This window comes from Capsicum annuum, chromosome 4, assembly GCF_002878395.1.
Source record: "Capsicum annuum cultivar UCD-10X-F1 chromosome 4, UCD10Xv1.1, whole genome shotgun sequence".
Classification (NCBI taxonomy): Eukaryota; Viridiplantae; Streptophyta; class Magnoliopsida; order Solanales; family Solanaceae; genus Capsicum; species Capsicum annuum.
In genome coordinates, this window is record NC_061114.1 from 219,546,169 (window position 1) to 219,562,488 (window position 16,320).

Genomic DNA, 16,320 nt, shown 5'->3' on the forward strand with positions numbered 1-16,320 from the left:
TGCTTCTGAGTCAAAAGGGTATCGTTTATGCTGTTCTGATTTGAGAAAAATAATTTTGAGTAGAGACATCACTTTTAATGAAAATGCACTGTTGTGTTCTGGAAAAGAGTTTTCTGTATTATCTCCTGGTATAGGTGATCAACAAAATACCAGTGAGAAGGTGGAGTTAGAAGTGAGAACTATGTCTCAGAAGGTTGACCCTATCTCTTCTACAGATCCACAATGTAGCGGTGATGTTCATGTTGATGAACAAGATTCTAGTACCACCTGTCCCGTTGAGCCACAGGTGATGGATGATTCTTCTATTGCTCATAATAGACCAAGGAGAGTTATTAGAAAACCCAACAGATACAGTGATAATGATGGACTGATTGCCTATGCACTTACAGTTGCACAAGAGATTTTTGAAAAAGTTGAACCTACTTCATATTCTGAGGCAATCACCAGTTCTAATTCATCCCAGTGGATGATAGCAATGCAAGAAGAAATTGAAAGTTTGCATAAGAATGGGACATGGGATTTATGTGAACTTTCGAACGGTCGTCGTGCATTAAGCTGAAAATGGATCTACAAATGGAAAGAAGGAATTCCTGGGGTTGAAGATGCAAGATGGAAAGCTCATTTAGTTGTTCGAGGCTTTGATCAATAGGAAGGCATTGATTTTAATGAAATTTTCTCTCCCGTTGTTCGTCATTCTTCCATTAGAGTGCTTCTTTCCTTCGTTGCACTATTTGACTTGGAATTGGAGCAATTAGATGTTAAAACAACTTTTTTACACGGAGAATTGGAGGAAGAAATTTATATGAAGCAACCTCAGGGCTTTGTTGTTCCGGGCAATGAACAACGTATTTGTCGTTTGAAAAGGTCCTTGTATGGACTTAAACAAGCACCTAGGTAGTGGTACAAGCGATTTGATACTTTTATGGTTGGTAAGGGCTACACACGAAATCAATATGATAATTGTGTGCATTTTCAAAAGTCTTCAAATGGTTCATTTATTTACTTGTTATTATATGTGGATGACATGTTGATTACTTCAAAAGACATGTCTTTGATCAAGAAGCTTAAAACTCAACTAAGTAATGAGTTTGAAATGAAGGACCTTGGTGCAGCAAAGAAGATTCTGGGAATAGAGATTTCTAGAGAACGACAAGCTGGAAAGCTATACTTGTCTCAGAAAACATATGTTCAGAAAATCCTTGACAAGTTCAATATGAGTAAGAGCAAGTCTGTCTCAACTCCTCTAGCAGCTCACTTCAAGATATCTTCTGAATTCTGTCCTAAAACAGAGGAAGAAATTGAAATAATGTCCAATGTTCCCTACTCCAGTGCAGTTGGCAGTCTCATGTATGCTATGGTCTGCTCTAGACCCGATCTTGCATACGCGGTGAGTATGGTAAGTCGGTATATGCACAATCCTGGAAAGTACCATTGGGATGTGGTGAAGTGGATTTTTTTATACTTGAAAGGTACGGTTAATCTTGGTTTGGTCTTTGATAGGAACAAGGTGACATCTAATGATGTTGTTGGGTTTGTTGATTCTGATTATGGTGGTGATCTTGATAGACACAGATCTCTGTCCGGGTACATCTTCACTTTATGTTCTAGTTCTATTAGTTGGAAAGCATCTTTGTAATCTATTGCAGCTCTATCCACTACAGAAGCGGAGTAAGTTGTGGCTACTGAATGTGTGAAACAGGCTACATGGTTACGTGGTCTTATTCTTGAGCTTGGTGTTTCACAAGATACTACTGTTGTGTTCTCAAATAGTCAGTGTGCAATATATCTAACAAAGAATGATGCTTATCACTCCAAGACTAAGCATATTAGTGTGAAGTATCATTATATCAAAGATACAATGACTGCCGGAGAGATAGTAGTTAAGAAATTCCACGTTAAATTTGTGTGTCATCTATTTTATTTCCAAATTTCTTTCTTGATTTTATATGTGTGTTGTTCCTTGATGTAAGTGAGTTTCTTACACATTGGATTCTGCTAGTTAGGAATACTATATCCTAGAGTTGTTAGATATCATGAGTTGTTAAACTAAACCTTCCTAACAGCTTGCATAATAGCAACTACTAACAAGATTGAAAGAACTAATAACAAAAACAAGAAAAAAGACACTTGCTAGAAAAGCTCTATGATTGTAACTATTTTTTTCCCTTCTAAATTCACCTTGAAGAATAACAATTAAACATGTCTAGTACAATCTCATTACTAATATCAACAAAAATTAAATCACTAACCACTTTACCAATTTCCCTTTTCTCCTCAACACCACTTGACAATTCAAAAGAATTCAACATATCAAAATGCATCAAGTGGTTGATATTAGTTTCATTTATGGATTCTTGGCTCCATAACCAAATATTCTGTAATAGAAGCTCCCATAGTTGCTCAGCTCCTAATATTCTCTGAAATTCATCTTTCTGGGTATGTTTATCTCTTTGATTATCCACCACTTCTCTAACACAGTCGAAAAGGAGCTGTCTTGATTGTTGTACTGCTTTCTTGTTCTTAATGTACTGAGACTCAGGACTTGTTTCCCCTGAATTACAAACTGATGGCCTTGAAAATTCCTCTTGTTTGTTTGCCTTGGGACATCCTTGTTCTGTTTTTTCATAAAAACTAGTTCAAGTTGAAGTTGTAAAATGTAAATGTAATCTAAATTCAATGAGAAACTAAGCTAGTGTTTGACCTTTGAAAAAGATTTATCTTCAAGTATCTGTTTGGTCATGAAATTTGATCAATTTGTAGAACTCAAAGGTTCACGTTTCAACTTCAAAATCTATGGAAAAACGGAAGCTAAAGTTGTTATCAAGACAAAAAAAAGTAGTAATGTCAATGTACTTACTACTTTTGACATGTGGAGAATGATCATCGTCAGAAGATTCAGTTTCATCTAGAACTGACACAGGGCTAAGTTGCTTACTTTCTTCAAGAAAATCCAATCTTAGCTTTCTTCTCTCTTCAAAAACCTGTTACCTTATCCACAACCAATCTGAATTCATAACAGTAAAGTCACAAAAATAATTTTTTGGTAACAATTTCACCTAGTAAGTGTCTGCATCTGCATGTTTAGTGGCTTAAAACCAAATTTTTACCTGTTTTTCATGTAGAAAGTTGTCATCTGCCGCTTGCGTTGATGATAAATTTTCTACTTCATCTGCATCACTAGAATCAGAACAAGAATGAAAGAGAGTAGTTCTACTAGCTGAAGAAAATTTCTGATCATCATTTGTAGAATTGTTGTGGTACTGTTCTTGATCATTTGCCAAGTTCTTGTTTTTTTGGTTATGGTTAATGGTAATAACAAGCTTGTTGAACACTGACTTTACAATCTTTGAACAATTAAGAATGAGTACTTGTCTTCTCTTCTTTGCACCACAGCTAGCTGATCTCTTCAAGAAATTAGTACTAGAATTAATAGAACAACACCGAAAATCGCCATCTGAAGTAAGGTGTTTGTTTCTAAATTGACCTCTTTCAAGAAGATAAAGTTCTAAGGTAAATGGTTCTTGTTGTTCTTGAAGGAATTGTCCAAGTTGTTTTGACATAATTTTGAACTATGTAGGTAGCTAGCTAGAATTGGTAATAAAATTTGAATGACTAAATGGGAATTGTTGGATAGAGCAAAATGGGTAAGGAATTGGGCTTTAATAGGGAGAGACAATTAATGTAGGCATGCACTTGTCTAAGTTTTTATGACAAAACAAAGTGTTTGGATCAGAGAGATAAAAAGAAGAATAGAATAGCAGAGCAGATTTAAATTTAAAGGGATGGGGCATTGGAGAAAAGACAATAAGATGATTCACTTTTTGTGCAAGAATATATTGGATTTTTCATATTAACGGAGTACAGTACTATTATTTATCTTTTTACCTAACTCTTTTGTAACCATGTAATCTAAAATCAATGAGTTAGCTTGGTGTTTATATAGTTAAAGCTATCATACCTCACCCCCAAAAAGTAAGATTTTACATATTAATAATTTAGCGCGTGTTTACCAGCCTTCTGAATATTAAGCCTTGACGAAGATGTTTCGAACGTCCACTTTCTTTTCTTTAGCATGAGATTTTGAGAGCGAATCATATTCCACGTATGATGTTTATCTAGTGTGATATATCAAATACTTTGTCCGTCTCATTTTATGTGGCGTCATTTGATCAGGCACGAAGTTTAAGAAATAAGTAAAGACTTGATGTTTTTTATCAAATTGTCCTTTCTTAACACAATGTACTATTATTTTTTTAATTAAGTGGGACCAATAAGGGTAAAATGTAATTGTGTGCCTTTAAATAATTACCAAATAATGAAAGGGAATATTATTTTTGGAACGGATAAAAAATGAAATGACGACACATATAATATAATGAAACGGAGAAAATATATGATAAAATGAACCCACTGATTGTCTGATCCGTCATATCATATAGGCCCGAGCTGGAGAGTCAAATCTATTTATCGATCCACTGAAAAGAGTGCAAAGGATCATAATAGAGTTACGATTTTATTACGTGTCCGATTAATGATTATTAGAGAGATTTACTTGTAATTATTTTATTGTTGACATAATTTTACAAATATTCTTTTACTCTATTAGTGTAGTGAACTTAAATTAAAGGGAAAAGAAGAACAGAAAAAAGCAAAATAGGACTTGGATTTAGTATAGTATGTTTTCCTGATAGCTTTAGGATTTTGTTAGAGAGCAACAAAGAAACAAAAGCGAAAATAGAAGACTTCTGCACGGCTGGTTTAATTTGGTAATGTGACTAATTACTAATTTGTCGACGCAATAAAATTAATTAATTTCTGCATTGTTATTTTAAAACAGCCTTTTGCAAATCAATAGGTTAGATAATACTGTGTATAATAGACCTTCGTCGTTCGATACTTTCTTGGACCACAACATAACGAAAATTTTAGTGCATTAGGCTGCCCTTTTATTGTGTTTTAAAATATCATTGCATACTTAATAACTTTTAAAACAACAACCAAGAGTTTAATATTAAATAATCTTACATTACAATTCACATCTTATTAACTCCTACAAACAACAACATAATCAATATAATCAGACGTGTTAGATTCGAGGAGAGTAAAGTGCACGCAAATCATATTCTTACCTCGTAGAGATAAAAAGATTATTTTCGATAGACCCTCAACTTAGAATAAAATAATATCGTACTAACCCCTTTTAGTTATATTATTGATTTTTGCATAATTTTCTTCTAAACCTTAACAAACCCTAAAGGAAAAATAAATATTTGCACTATATGGAATATAATATCGAACACATTTTTTCGAAAAAAAAAAAAAAATTCACTCATTCACAAGTCATAATCAACAAAATTGGGTAAATAAGTAGAGGGATAATTTGTCTCTACTATCATATATGCATTTGCATCATCCTCAAACTTCGTTTTCATGCCCCCTTATCTTTTTAGGCCCCTTAGCAAACTACTTTAATTTTGACAACAAATTTGCCGGGAAAGTATGATATGAGCTTATTCTATAGTATATATTTTTTGAAAGCCACATAGTGACATAACACTCAAACCTACTTCGTTTCCAACATTTTAAATAATTCATTCAAATGTGCATATATAGTTCCAAATTCCAATGGTAAAATCTTGATAAGAGCATGATGAAAGGTAAATATTAGTAATGACCATTCAATACACTAACCAAGGGGTACAAGATCGATGCTAGAACATATACAACTATATATTGCTTAATTATGGTTAAATAATTCAATGAGCATTTTCACTTCATATATATGTAAATACCTTTGGGAAACCGTTTAAGTACCACCCTTAATTATAGGTGAAATTCCAACAATACACCTTAACTATATGGTGGTGTTGATGCCTTTCCCAAAACCTTTCATTTCTTTATCACTCGTGTAATTAAAGACGTGATTAAATCAGTACTAAAGAAGATTAATATGTCAAGAATTATAAGGTTCTACGTATGGAAAAAGAAATGAAGAGTAAATACGATGTATAAACATAATGTATCAGCTACCATTTGATTCTACTGTACCAACAAACATTAATATATTAAATCACCACCATCTTCATTATTATATTAAAATATTAAATCACCAAAGCTGTATATGCATTTTGGAGCATATTTCCTCAATAATTGTTGAGACAAAACGCTGTTTAATTTGTTTTTATTATTATAAAATTACATTTCTCTTTGAGTCCAAATACGAGGAATTCTACCAAAATCCTCCATTTTTGTCGCATATTACACAAATATATAAAATCAGCAACGTTTTCCTTGTTCTTCGTTTTTTTTTTTTTTCTTTTTTGCACAACGTTCCTACTTTATTAAATAACTTTTTTTTTAAAAAAAAAAAGAAGAAAATGATCTGGTTCGTGCAATGAATTATGAGGATTGAAAGTAAGAAGATTATTCAGTATCAAGTTAAGAAACGAAAAATAACTTTTGGAAAACATAAATACAGATACTTGCGTATATGGGTCATCCAAGTGCTATAGAATCCTTTCACAAAATTAGCCTTATAATAAGTATGCAGGGCAGAGATCTGCTACCAGATGTTATCGTCTTTCGTATTTTCTGGCAAGTTCCTTTAGAAGCAATCTCTGCCGAAAATCAAGATATTTGTCCAAGCTAGTCCCTGCCCACTGCTGGCAAAAAGATTCATCAGTTGGGATCAGTGAACTTAATGGAAATTTACCCTTGGGAGCCCTCTTTAGAGAAACCAAAAACATATGGCGTGGCCTAATTCTCTGATCCAGCGACAAGCTTAGGTACATGGGATACTTAGTCAATGATCGCACTTCATTGCCAAGTTCATTAACCAAGTACATGTACTTAGGTTTCAGATTCCCCTCAAGTGATAAAGAGAAGACCTGTGTAATGCTAGTTAGCACTTTTAGTATCTCCGAATTGCGCATTCCGATGCTCCTAAAAAAATTAATCCGGGGAAGCAATCCATCCTCTATGCTGTAGTGAAGTAATTGAGGATGCTTCCTAACCATTTTGACAATACTATCTCTGGGTGCACCCAATTCTCTAGTGAGAAAATTGAAGCGGGATGTCCACGAAGTGTCAATCCGCTGCACCAGAATTTGAGGGCTTAACTGCACAACTTTGGCCAAGTCATTCTTCTCGATACCAACCTCTTCAAGCAAGTAAGTCACTGTGGGTTTTAATGAATTTTCCACACTATAAGAAAAAAGAGATGGAGTTGCAGTAATTATCTGACCCATTCTAGATTCTGGAATACCCAAACTAGTTAAAAATGTGACATGGGATTTCAGGTTGTTTTCCACAGTATACTCAAGAAGTTGAGGCTGCCTCAATATTATCTTCCTGATGTCTTTATGTTTGACACCAACACTCAACAGGAACTCCAACCTTTCCTGTACAGAACTCTTATTTATTTGAAGGGAAGGCATGTGCCTTTCATACATCTGGATGAAATGAGAGTACTTAAATCCAAAGGTACTAAGGTAATCAAGAAGAGGAAACCATCTCTCATCCAGATCCAATTCCTCTGCTAGATGACTAAATCTGTCCTTAGCCAAGCTTCTCCTTGCCTCCTTTTCTCTCCAATCTTGGGTTATCTCAGGAGTTTGCCACCGGTGTCCCAATTTTGCATTCGAATAGTGATGACTGTCTCGTCTGATGAGTGTTGCATTCTGAAACTTCAGGCGCTGCCCGTCCTGGCCAGAAACCCTCACATCTAGAGATTCATCGTCAGAAGTCAAAACATCCTCCTCTTCTTCTTCTTCATCTTCATCAGACTCTGAGTCATAAGGCGACATTGGCTGGCCGTTCCTAGACCTTCTATTGGGCTTGAGAATCTTTTGACTAGTATGTGAAGAGACAACAAAAATTCTATTAAGCCTGAAGAAACAGCTCTTTCCGTTACGGATTCTTCTAAATGGGCCTGAACCGGGAAAACTGATTGAGTTGCAGGTTATAAAAATAGCTGCTGCTGCCATATTGTTATTAGTGAAAAGGATGAAGAGGAAGGAGTAGGAATAAAAGCAAGGAATATACTCTAAAACCCTAAAATTAGGGGATTTGGAAGTACATGGATGTTTGAGGAGGAGAAGGGGTTGCTGGGGTGGCCATCTTATCTTCACAAAAATGCAGAAGAGACTGGTCCACTTGGGGTTTGGGTTTTGGGGTGAGGAGATGGGATTGCATTGGTCAAATCTCAGCAAACACATTTGTTTTGTCAAAGAAATTAAATATCAAATGTTTCGGTGATCTAAAATTAAATTTTAATACTACAATATATGAGCATAATAAAAATATTATTAATAATTTAGAGTTATTTTTTAATTTTACGTAGTACTTCTTTTAGTGTAATATTCATAAAAGACATTAAGTAGTAATATTATTATTTACAAAAGTAAGAAGTAATTTTAATTAATAAGATGTTAGTCATTTACTTATAATGTATTATCTTGAATATTATCGGGAAAATTTTATTTATTAATATGAATATTTGATAAAAAGTTTTAAAATATTTTTAATAAAATGTAGATAATCTTCTTTCTTTTTGAATTTAATTTAATTTTTTTTTATTTTACAATCTTTAGATATTATTTTAAGTGAAATAAAATTCATATGAAATACTCCCTCCATTTCGGAATAAGTGAATTGTTAGGGTATTTATTGGTGTTCCAAAATAAGTGAATTATTGAATTTTTTTTTCAAATTTGCCCTTATGATTTGACAATCAATTAACTTTTAAAAGGTATTACAAGATCAACTTTTTCTTTTTTTGGGGTAAAAATAAAATTTGTATTAAATTTATGTCTTTAATGTGTTTTCCTTAATATGTGTGACAAAATCCAACAATTCATTTATTATGAAGCTGTACGGAGCTGGCTGATGGATTCCCTGAAATTTCATCATCTGATAGTACGACTTATCGCTATCCATAGCTTCTGAGAAGTGAGATTCGAGAGCTGTAAAAAGACAAGTACCGATCACATTTGTTGTAGAGAGCAATTTCGCCATTCCATATTTGTCCGTAGCTACAAAATTCTGTTCAAAGAACAAGAAAAGGCAGATATTACAAAAGAACTTAACCAGCCGCAGTGATTAGACAACTTACACTATAAGCAGGCATTACCTGTATCACTGAAAAGACGTCCTTGTATATATCTTTACAAGTCGTCACAGGCTCGCACAATCTTTGAGGGATCTCACGGATCAAAAGTGCCTCTTGCTGGAGTTCAGATACCTCACTTTTTAGCTGTTTATTTAGTGATACTTGTTCTGTATGGTCTCTCTGAAAAATAAAGATTTAAAGTATAAGCTGAGAACTTAATGCAGCATAACAAAAGAAAATAGTTTGTCATGTGTCTCCTCAAACGACTGGTCTGTACTTTATAAGTGATATTACTCAAAATTTAGACTCTTGAAAAGAACTTGAACCAGGAAGGATTAATGTATTGAACACATCTCAATAAGGAATCTCGTCTTAAACAGAAAACGGTCTCAAAATATACTCACCCTAAGTTCATCTCTTTCCTCTAAAACAAGTTCCAACTGCCTTCTGAGATTCTGTACCTCTTGCTTATAATTCTCTATTGACAAATCCTGGTACAAATTCTGATAAGTCTTACAAACTTTGTTTATCAAGAATAAAGATTTGTTAAGTAACTGGAGGATGAATGGAACTGCAAATAAATAATATCCAAAGCAGTGAATTCATGTTCACAACTATTAGATGAAAAAGATGATTGAGCAATTCTCTACCTATTGGCCGTCGAAGTGCTAATAAAGCAGTTATAGATAGAGGGTGAGAACCATCAAAAATTTGTGTTAATAACTATTTGCCCATCAGATTGTGCACAATAACTTTCCCGGTGTAATTGAAATTAATGTAAAGCAAGTTATCCTGCATTCTGTTGGGAAAGAGAGAGTAACTATACTGGATCACAATGCAAAACTACTAGAAGTAGCTGTGGACATAAGTTTGGTAAGAATTAAGATTGCAGCATATGTATGTGAAAGTGGACTCACATCATTTTCATCATCGGGCAAAGATAATTTAACTTTCACTGCTGGAGTTATGTGAAGTGAATCAAGATCAGCAACAAAGCCTTTATTCATTTTCATCCGTGTATCTTCATCTGCAAAATTGCAAAAGGCATCTGGCATAGGGCTGTATTCTTCCTGTTGAGACCATTGTGATCTCTTAGCAACAAAGGCATTGGGAACCATCTTCAAACAAGGGGTACTAAAAGCATCTTCTTGGAAACTGTTGCTGTTACCGCTTTCCTCCTGGTTTAAGAATAGAAATTCAGTAATCAGTACCATACTCATAAAACGGAAATTATAGTCATTCAAACTAGAGCTCTCCAATAAACTGCATGAGGGAAACCATTATCTACTTTTTGGTAGTAAATTTAAATAAGAACTACAAATCTCTCCTATACAAACCATTATCAACTTATATGCTTCCTTTGTACAGTCGTCGTGGCAGACAAATCTCTGCTATACAAACCATTCTTTTGGATAACAAAGTTCAAAACATAAAAGGGATTCAAAGGAGATAAAAAATGTTAAAACCGCAGAAATTTCAAATGGTAAAAGCTGGCAACACTGGTAAAAGCTGTACAATATCACCCTCATGCATGGGATGGCAGCTGAAATTCTAGAAAGGAGCTGAGCTCGGGATAATTCAAAGGAACAAGATCGTCTAAGGAAGTCCACAGCAGCTGAATTCACATCTTCTACCTGTTTAACATGCCCATTAGAGTCTGAGACGGATGTAAGATTACTGAGATTATGGATTTTTTTCTGTTGCTCAATGATGCATTGCTCTCGCTCTTTCTGTGATCCTCTCTCCTCCTCCAACTCCATGGAAAGCTTCTCTCGCTCTAATTCGTACTGATAAATGAATAATAGTCACAAGCCATGTCAGCGTAAGAGAAGATCAGTCTTTCTCTCCTAACAAAAACAAGAAAAAAGTAATGATAATTACCGTCAGTAGGTCATTTCTGAGTTTTAGTATCTCTTGCTCAAGCACCTCGGAATGTGATCCCTGTGTAGGAGGTTTCATACCATATAAGATATTTTTATGCAACTTATGAATATATAAATCCTGAGAGACAAGACACTCACCTGAAGTTTCATGCGTAGTTCCTCAATTTCCCTTTTTTGCCGCTTTAATAAGGCTGCATCATTTAGTATCTACAAAGAAGTTGAACTACGATAAGCTCTGCCTTTAAATTCAAAGGAACAAACGAGAAATTAATAAGAAGTTCCATTATTTGGTTCCACTGGAAGAAAATCTGCAACGAAGGACTTTACAAGGATGAAACTTGTGAGTTTTAAGATGATGAAAACTGCAACCAGTTAAAGAATGCTCTATACTGCTTCTCTAGAGTGGATCATGAACTAGTAATTACATAAAAAGAATATTAAATGGAGGCAGACCTCATTCACTTGAACACAGTTGGTGATCCGTTTAGCTCTGCTAGCAAATTGGAGTGTTCCCTTTGATTCCTCTATGTATTGAACTCTTTAAACTGATGTGCAATTGATTTCTGCTGTCACAACATGGGTAATAAAAACTAGGTTACCTCTTTTGGTGCTACTGTGCAAATTATTAAAGTTTTTAGCATTACCACCCAGAGCAGGTTGAAGAATGCGAGTGAGTTTACTGTCACGGTAAGGAATGTGTCCCCCGCTCAAGTACATTATCAGTAACACATTTGTTCTGTGCATGGAGATAACCCAATAACATTTTTATCGATTCGGTTTATCGGTTGGTTCGATTTTTGCATAGCCCTAGAAAAGACCCTTTTATAAATCCATAACTGATTTTAATTAGGATTAGGATCCCTTTCCTTCTTGAAGTGGGATTTAGGGAGCCCTATCCCTTTCAAAGTAGGACTGTCCTACACAAATTCAGATTATAATTTGGGTCCCTCTCTATATAAAGAGAGTTACACACACTTCAATTATCAACAAAAGTCTTCAATAATCTTTTGTTTAAAATTATAACAATATTATGAGTACTAACAAGAAGGTTCATTCAAACCCTAACGTGCCCTTTTCTTGGGAGAAAAAGGCAGGAGTTAGTAAAGTATTAACTAATAAACCAACAGAAATTTCACCAAAAGAACTTCCACCACCACCATGTCCAGTGCCAGAAAAATCAAAGGTTGGACCATTCCACAACCTACATATTCCACTTCCGCCGTGTGCTTTCCACGCGCCGACGCTGTTGAGAAGTGGGAATTTCAAGAAACAAGATGATCCATTCTATATGGCCCAAAAAGAGTGCACAAAGAGCTCAAGAAAATGTAACAATTGTTTTGGTGGTTTAATTAGTAAAGCTGATTTTGGATTTGGAAAGAGGAAGAATAAGAAGAAAAATAGTACATAGTATGTCAATTTTCTCATGTAAGAAGTCACGCAGTACTGTGATGGAAGACGATATTCATTAGTGTTACATAGTGATATATTAGAGCGATTGGCTGTTAATATTAATTAGTATATATTACATAGTGATAGATTAGAGCGATTCGCTGATTGTTGGTTTGAACTTCCTATTTTCAAGATCTTTTAAGATAATAAAAGGGAGTCCATGCAAGTCTTGAGACATGGATTATTTTTAATTTGTCCATTATGTATATATTATTCCTTTATTGCTCTATAGCCTTTTTCTTTAGGAAATTGGCTCTCTTTTAGGTACTATTTTTTTTTTTCTAAAAAAACTGAAGTTTTTATATCACTTGGGAATCAAAATATGTTATGGAACTAAAAAAAAATATCAAAATATATCATATTTTTAAAGTATGACCAAAATATGTTTAACTCTTTTAAAAAAAGAGTTGTATGCATTGTTTTTAACGAAAGTAATCAAACGGAGTCAATTTTCAGAAAATATGCATAACTCACTTAAAAAGAGAGTTATGCATTTTTTTTAACATAACTCTCTTTAGAACAGAGATGCATTTTTTTTAGCATAACTCTCTTAAAAAGAGAGTTATACATTTTTATATTTTTTAACTCGTTCAAAAAAAGAGTTATATAATAAAAATTTAACTTGTTTTTTTCCTTTACGTAAATATAATTAAAATTATGTAAATCACTTTATAAAAACTTACATATTATGTGAATAATTAATTTATCTTTTAAAGTTTTATTTTTTTAGAAAGAATGTCAACTATTATAAAACGGAGAGAGTAAAACTCACTGATTATATAAGTCATGTAGAAATAAAATGCAATTTAAGTGAGTTATTCATTATATGAATATAACTCTAAAAATATATGAGGTATGTGCAAATAACTTTTTCCACCAACATTCATATTTCTCCTATTAAACATAATTATTTATTATACCACAATTCAATTGGTTATATGTACTTTTTTTTGGCCTTTTTCGATGTAAAAGCCTGAAAGGTGATCCATGACGTTTTAGTTTACATTCTATGATCCAAAAGTTGTTAATCAAGTGTCTACATGAGCTATGTATAGAACTCTGTCAAAGATATGATTGATGAATGAACACTAACAAATATTGAAAATTTTCAAAAGTTGTATGAGCTCAACAATCCACGAGTTGGCAAACAACCTCCTCAAGTTGCAATTAACTCATCACTGACCAATATGAGTTGTGGTGCAGCGATGACACTATTCCACTCTTAATTAGAGATCTCGAGTTCGAGTCTTAACAATAGAAAATGGAGAAAATACTGAACGGCACTTTCAAAATGAGCCCTGCAATGCGCTATACGAATTAGTCAGGACTCGAATGTGGATACCGAACATCAAACACCGAGCACCAAGTGAAAAACCCAAAAACAATCATCACCTACACTAGCAAATTAGTACTACAAGTCAAAAGTATCATCAGACTTCTGGGAGATTGATTTTTTTTCGCGAAAAGATGAATAGATAGCAACACCCTTAGCTTGTTCATAACAGTATTAAATCTATTTTAATTCGAAATTAGAAATTTTGTTTCTATTTAATTTTGACTAAAATTCTATTCAAGCATTAATCAAAATAAACTACTCCTCAAATATCAAATCTTAAATAAATTAAATTTTCTGCTCCAACTTTAAATTATGAAAAAGTAAATAGTAACACCCTTGCAATTTTGACTAGAAATTAGAAAATTTATTCCTATTTAATTTACTTTTGACTATAAATTTTATTTAGATAAGTATTAATTAAATAACTATCCAATGTCAAATCGCAAACATAAGTCTATTTTGACTAGAACTTAGAAAATCTATTCCTATTTAATCTAATTTTGACTACAAATCTTATATAGATATTAATTTATAAAATATCAAATCTTTAACCTTAGATTTCCTACTTTAACTTCGAATTAATTTTCATCAAATTTTCAAAAAGTATATATAACTAAGTCTTCCACTCATACTTCTACAAGATCATCATGAATACTAACAATAAAGTTCATTCCCAAGGGAATGTGCCATTTTCTTGGGAGAAAAAGCCAGGAGTCAGCAAAATTACACCAACAAAAAGTTGTGACACTGGTGATTTTTCAACAAAACTTCCACCACCACCGTGTGCTTTCCAACCGCCATGGCCGCGGCCGCCACTTTGGAGAAGTTCATCCAGAAGGATTTGCAGGAAGCAAGGTTATGATGATCCATTTGATATGGCCATTAAAGAGTGCACCAAGAGCTTAAGAAAAAGTAAGGCTGATTTTGGATTTGAGAGGAAGAAGAAGAAGAAAAATAGCATGTCAAATTTCTCATGTAAGAAGTCATGCAGTGTGATGGAAGATAGTATTATTATTTGTTAGGATTTGCCTCAATTTTTTTTAATCTTATTTGAATTTTATCATAATTGTATTCGACTTCAAAAAAGTTGTCTGTGGAAAATGACTCTTCTAAGTCTATGATCTATCTCTCAACAATCTTATATGCCTTTTCATAAATCATATGTACAAGGATTATGTCTCAATTAATATAATTTTCTTTCTTCCCCTATGATTTATATAAATCGATGCTATAATTTGCAATTATTAGCTTCGGTATGTACCCTTGTTGTTTTCATCAAACATTATATTAAAGTGTCTCTGCCTTCTCATTATCAATGCAGATTACTTATATACAAGATAATAGCCAACTTAATTAAGCGCTAATCCTAACCTACTAGGCCCACAATATACTAACCCTAACCTATTAGGCCTACAATTCTCATAATATACAAATTATTATTGGAAATATTTCAGAAATAGCAACTGTATTATAACTTTTATAGCAACAGTTTCAAAATTACGAAAAATAGCAATATGTATTTTGTATTTTAGTAAAAGGTTGCTATAAAAATACATATACAAATATGTTAAAACATTTCTTATTAAAATCTAATCAGTTAGAGTTAATTAAGGGATTAAATTATTCCTTATTTTAAACAACATTTAATCAACAGATTCCTTTACCTTTAATGACACTTTTTTTTTTACCTTAACCGTTAATATACAAGTTCAAATTCAAAAATCGTTTTCCACATTCATCACGTAAAAGCAGATTCAAAAAAAAAAAAAACCTGATAGATTGAAATATCGTTGATGAAGGTCTGTATTTTACGAAAAGTATCTGTATTTTACGAGTAGTATTTGAATAAACAACCCCATAATTACAGGTATGGTTAAATAAACTTTGAGATCATATTTATGCAATTGTAAAAATATTTTGAAAGTTAATAACAATATGGATTGATGATCATGAAGCTGAAAATTTTAGATCGTATATTGAATTTTATAAGTTATGGGTTAAAATTTCGTTGTCTACATTTTTTCGCCAAAATCAAAGATTTTCTTGTCGTCATGTATGTATGAAACTAAATTAAACTTCTTAAACGTTAAATTTAAATTTTAGTAGATGATACATATTATTCGACTGAAACATTAATTCTGAGTTGGAATTTGATTTTTTGTTGTGTTTATACAAATTATTAATTGTATGCAGTACATATTATATAAATGAATTTGTATTTAACGTTTTGTAGTGTTCTGGACCTTGACGATGGGAAGCATACCTGTTTTCATTAAACACAATGGTAGTATGAACAACATTGAACAACAATATGAAGATTACATCAGTGATGCAATATTGTTGAGCATAAACGCTTCGTACAACCAACTATACGAACCACTAGCTTCGCATATGGATGTCGATTTGATATGCAAAAGTCTTCAAATTGAATATCAGTTAACAGATATTGAAGGTGAAATATGTATACGTAATGACATGGGATTGAAGGTCTACATTATGCAGAAAAGGGAGGTAAAGTCAAAGAGTGCTTTGCCTTTGTACAT

The 16,320-nt window shown here is 33.1% G+C and overlaps 3 protein-coding genes across 11 annotated transcripts; all 3 read right to left on the bottom strand.

Moving 5' to 3' along the window:
• Positions 1 to 2,144: 2,144 nt before the first annotated feature.
• Positions 2,145 to 3,920, bottom strand: LOC107869469. 5 transcript variants are annotated; one of them, XR_007054696.1, is made up of 4 exons: positions 3,108 to 3,920; positions 2,858 to 2,981; positions 2,702 to 2,791; positions 2,145 to 2,614 (listed from the first exon to the last, which is right to left on the bottom strand). XR_007054696.1 is itself a non-coding variant. In XM_016716007.2 (3 exons), exons 1-3 carry the CDS (start codon positions 3,558 to 3,560, stop codon positions 2,175 to 2,177), a joined length of 1,017 nt encoding a protein of 338 aa, XP_016571493.2. In that variant the 5' UTR covers positions 3,561 to 3,918; the 3' UTR covers positions 2,145 to 2,174. The 5 variants fall into 5 exon arrangements, 1 of the variants encoding a protein (XP_016571493.2); XR_007054698.1 differs by having other exon boundaries at positions 2,858 to 3,004; XR_007054697.1 differs by having other exon boundaries at positions 2,702 to 3,004.
• Positions 3,921 to 6,438: 2,518 nt separating this feature from the next.
• LOC107867262 (transcription termination factor MTERF9, chloroplastic) lies at positions 6,439 to 8,473 on the bottom strand. Its single transcript, XM_016713423.2, has one exon. It carries the CDS (start codon positions 8,214 to 8,216, stop codon positions 6,573 to 6,575), a length of 1,644 nt encoding a protein of 547 aa, XP_016568909.1. The 5' UTR covers positions 8,217 to 8,473; the 3' UTR covers positions 6,439 to 6,572.
• Positions 8,474 to 8,566: 93 nt separating this feature from the next.
• LOC107867261 (kinesin-like protein KIN-7N) lies at positions 8,567 to 12,608 on the bottom strand. 5 transcript variants are annotated; one of them, XM_047411099.1, is made up of 9 exons: positions 12,198 to 12,606; positions 11,446 to 11,555; positions 11,131 to 11,199; positions 10,991 to 11,050; positions 10,744 to 10,896; positions 10,027 to 10,287; positions 9,514 to 9,600; positions 9,131 to 9,289; positions 8,758 to 9,042 (listed from the first exon to the last, which is right to left on the bottom strand). In XM_047411099.1, the coding sequence occupies exons 3-9, from the start codon at positions 11,140 to 11,142 to the stop codon at positions 8,806 to 8,808; spliced, it is 969 nt and encodes a 322-aa protein (XP_047267055.1). In that variant the 5' UTR covers positions 11,143 to 11,199; positions 11,446 to 11,555; positions 12,198 to 12,606; the 3' UTR covers positions 8,758 to 8,805. The 5 variants fall into 5 exon arrangements, with proteins under 5 accessions (XP_047267054.1, XP_047267055.1, XP_016568907.1 ...); XM_016713421.2 differs by having other exon boundaries at positions 12,129 to 12,606; XM_016713420.2 differs by having other exon boundaries at positions 11,637 to 12,606.
• Positions 12,609 to 16,320: the final 3,712 nt, after the last annotated feature.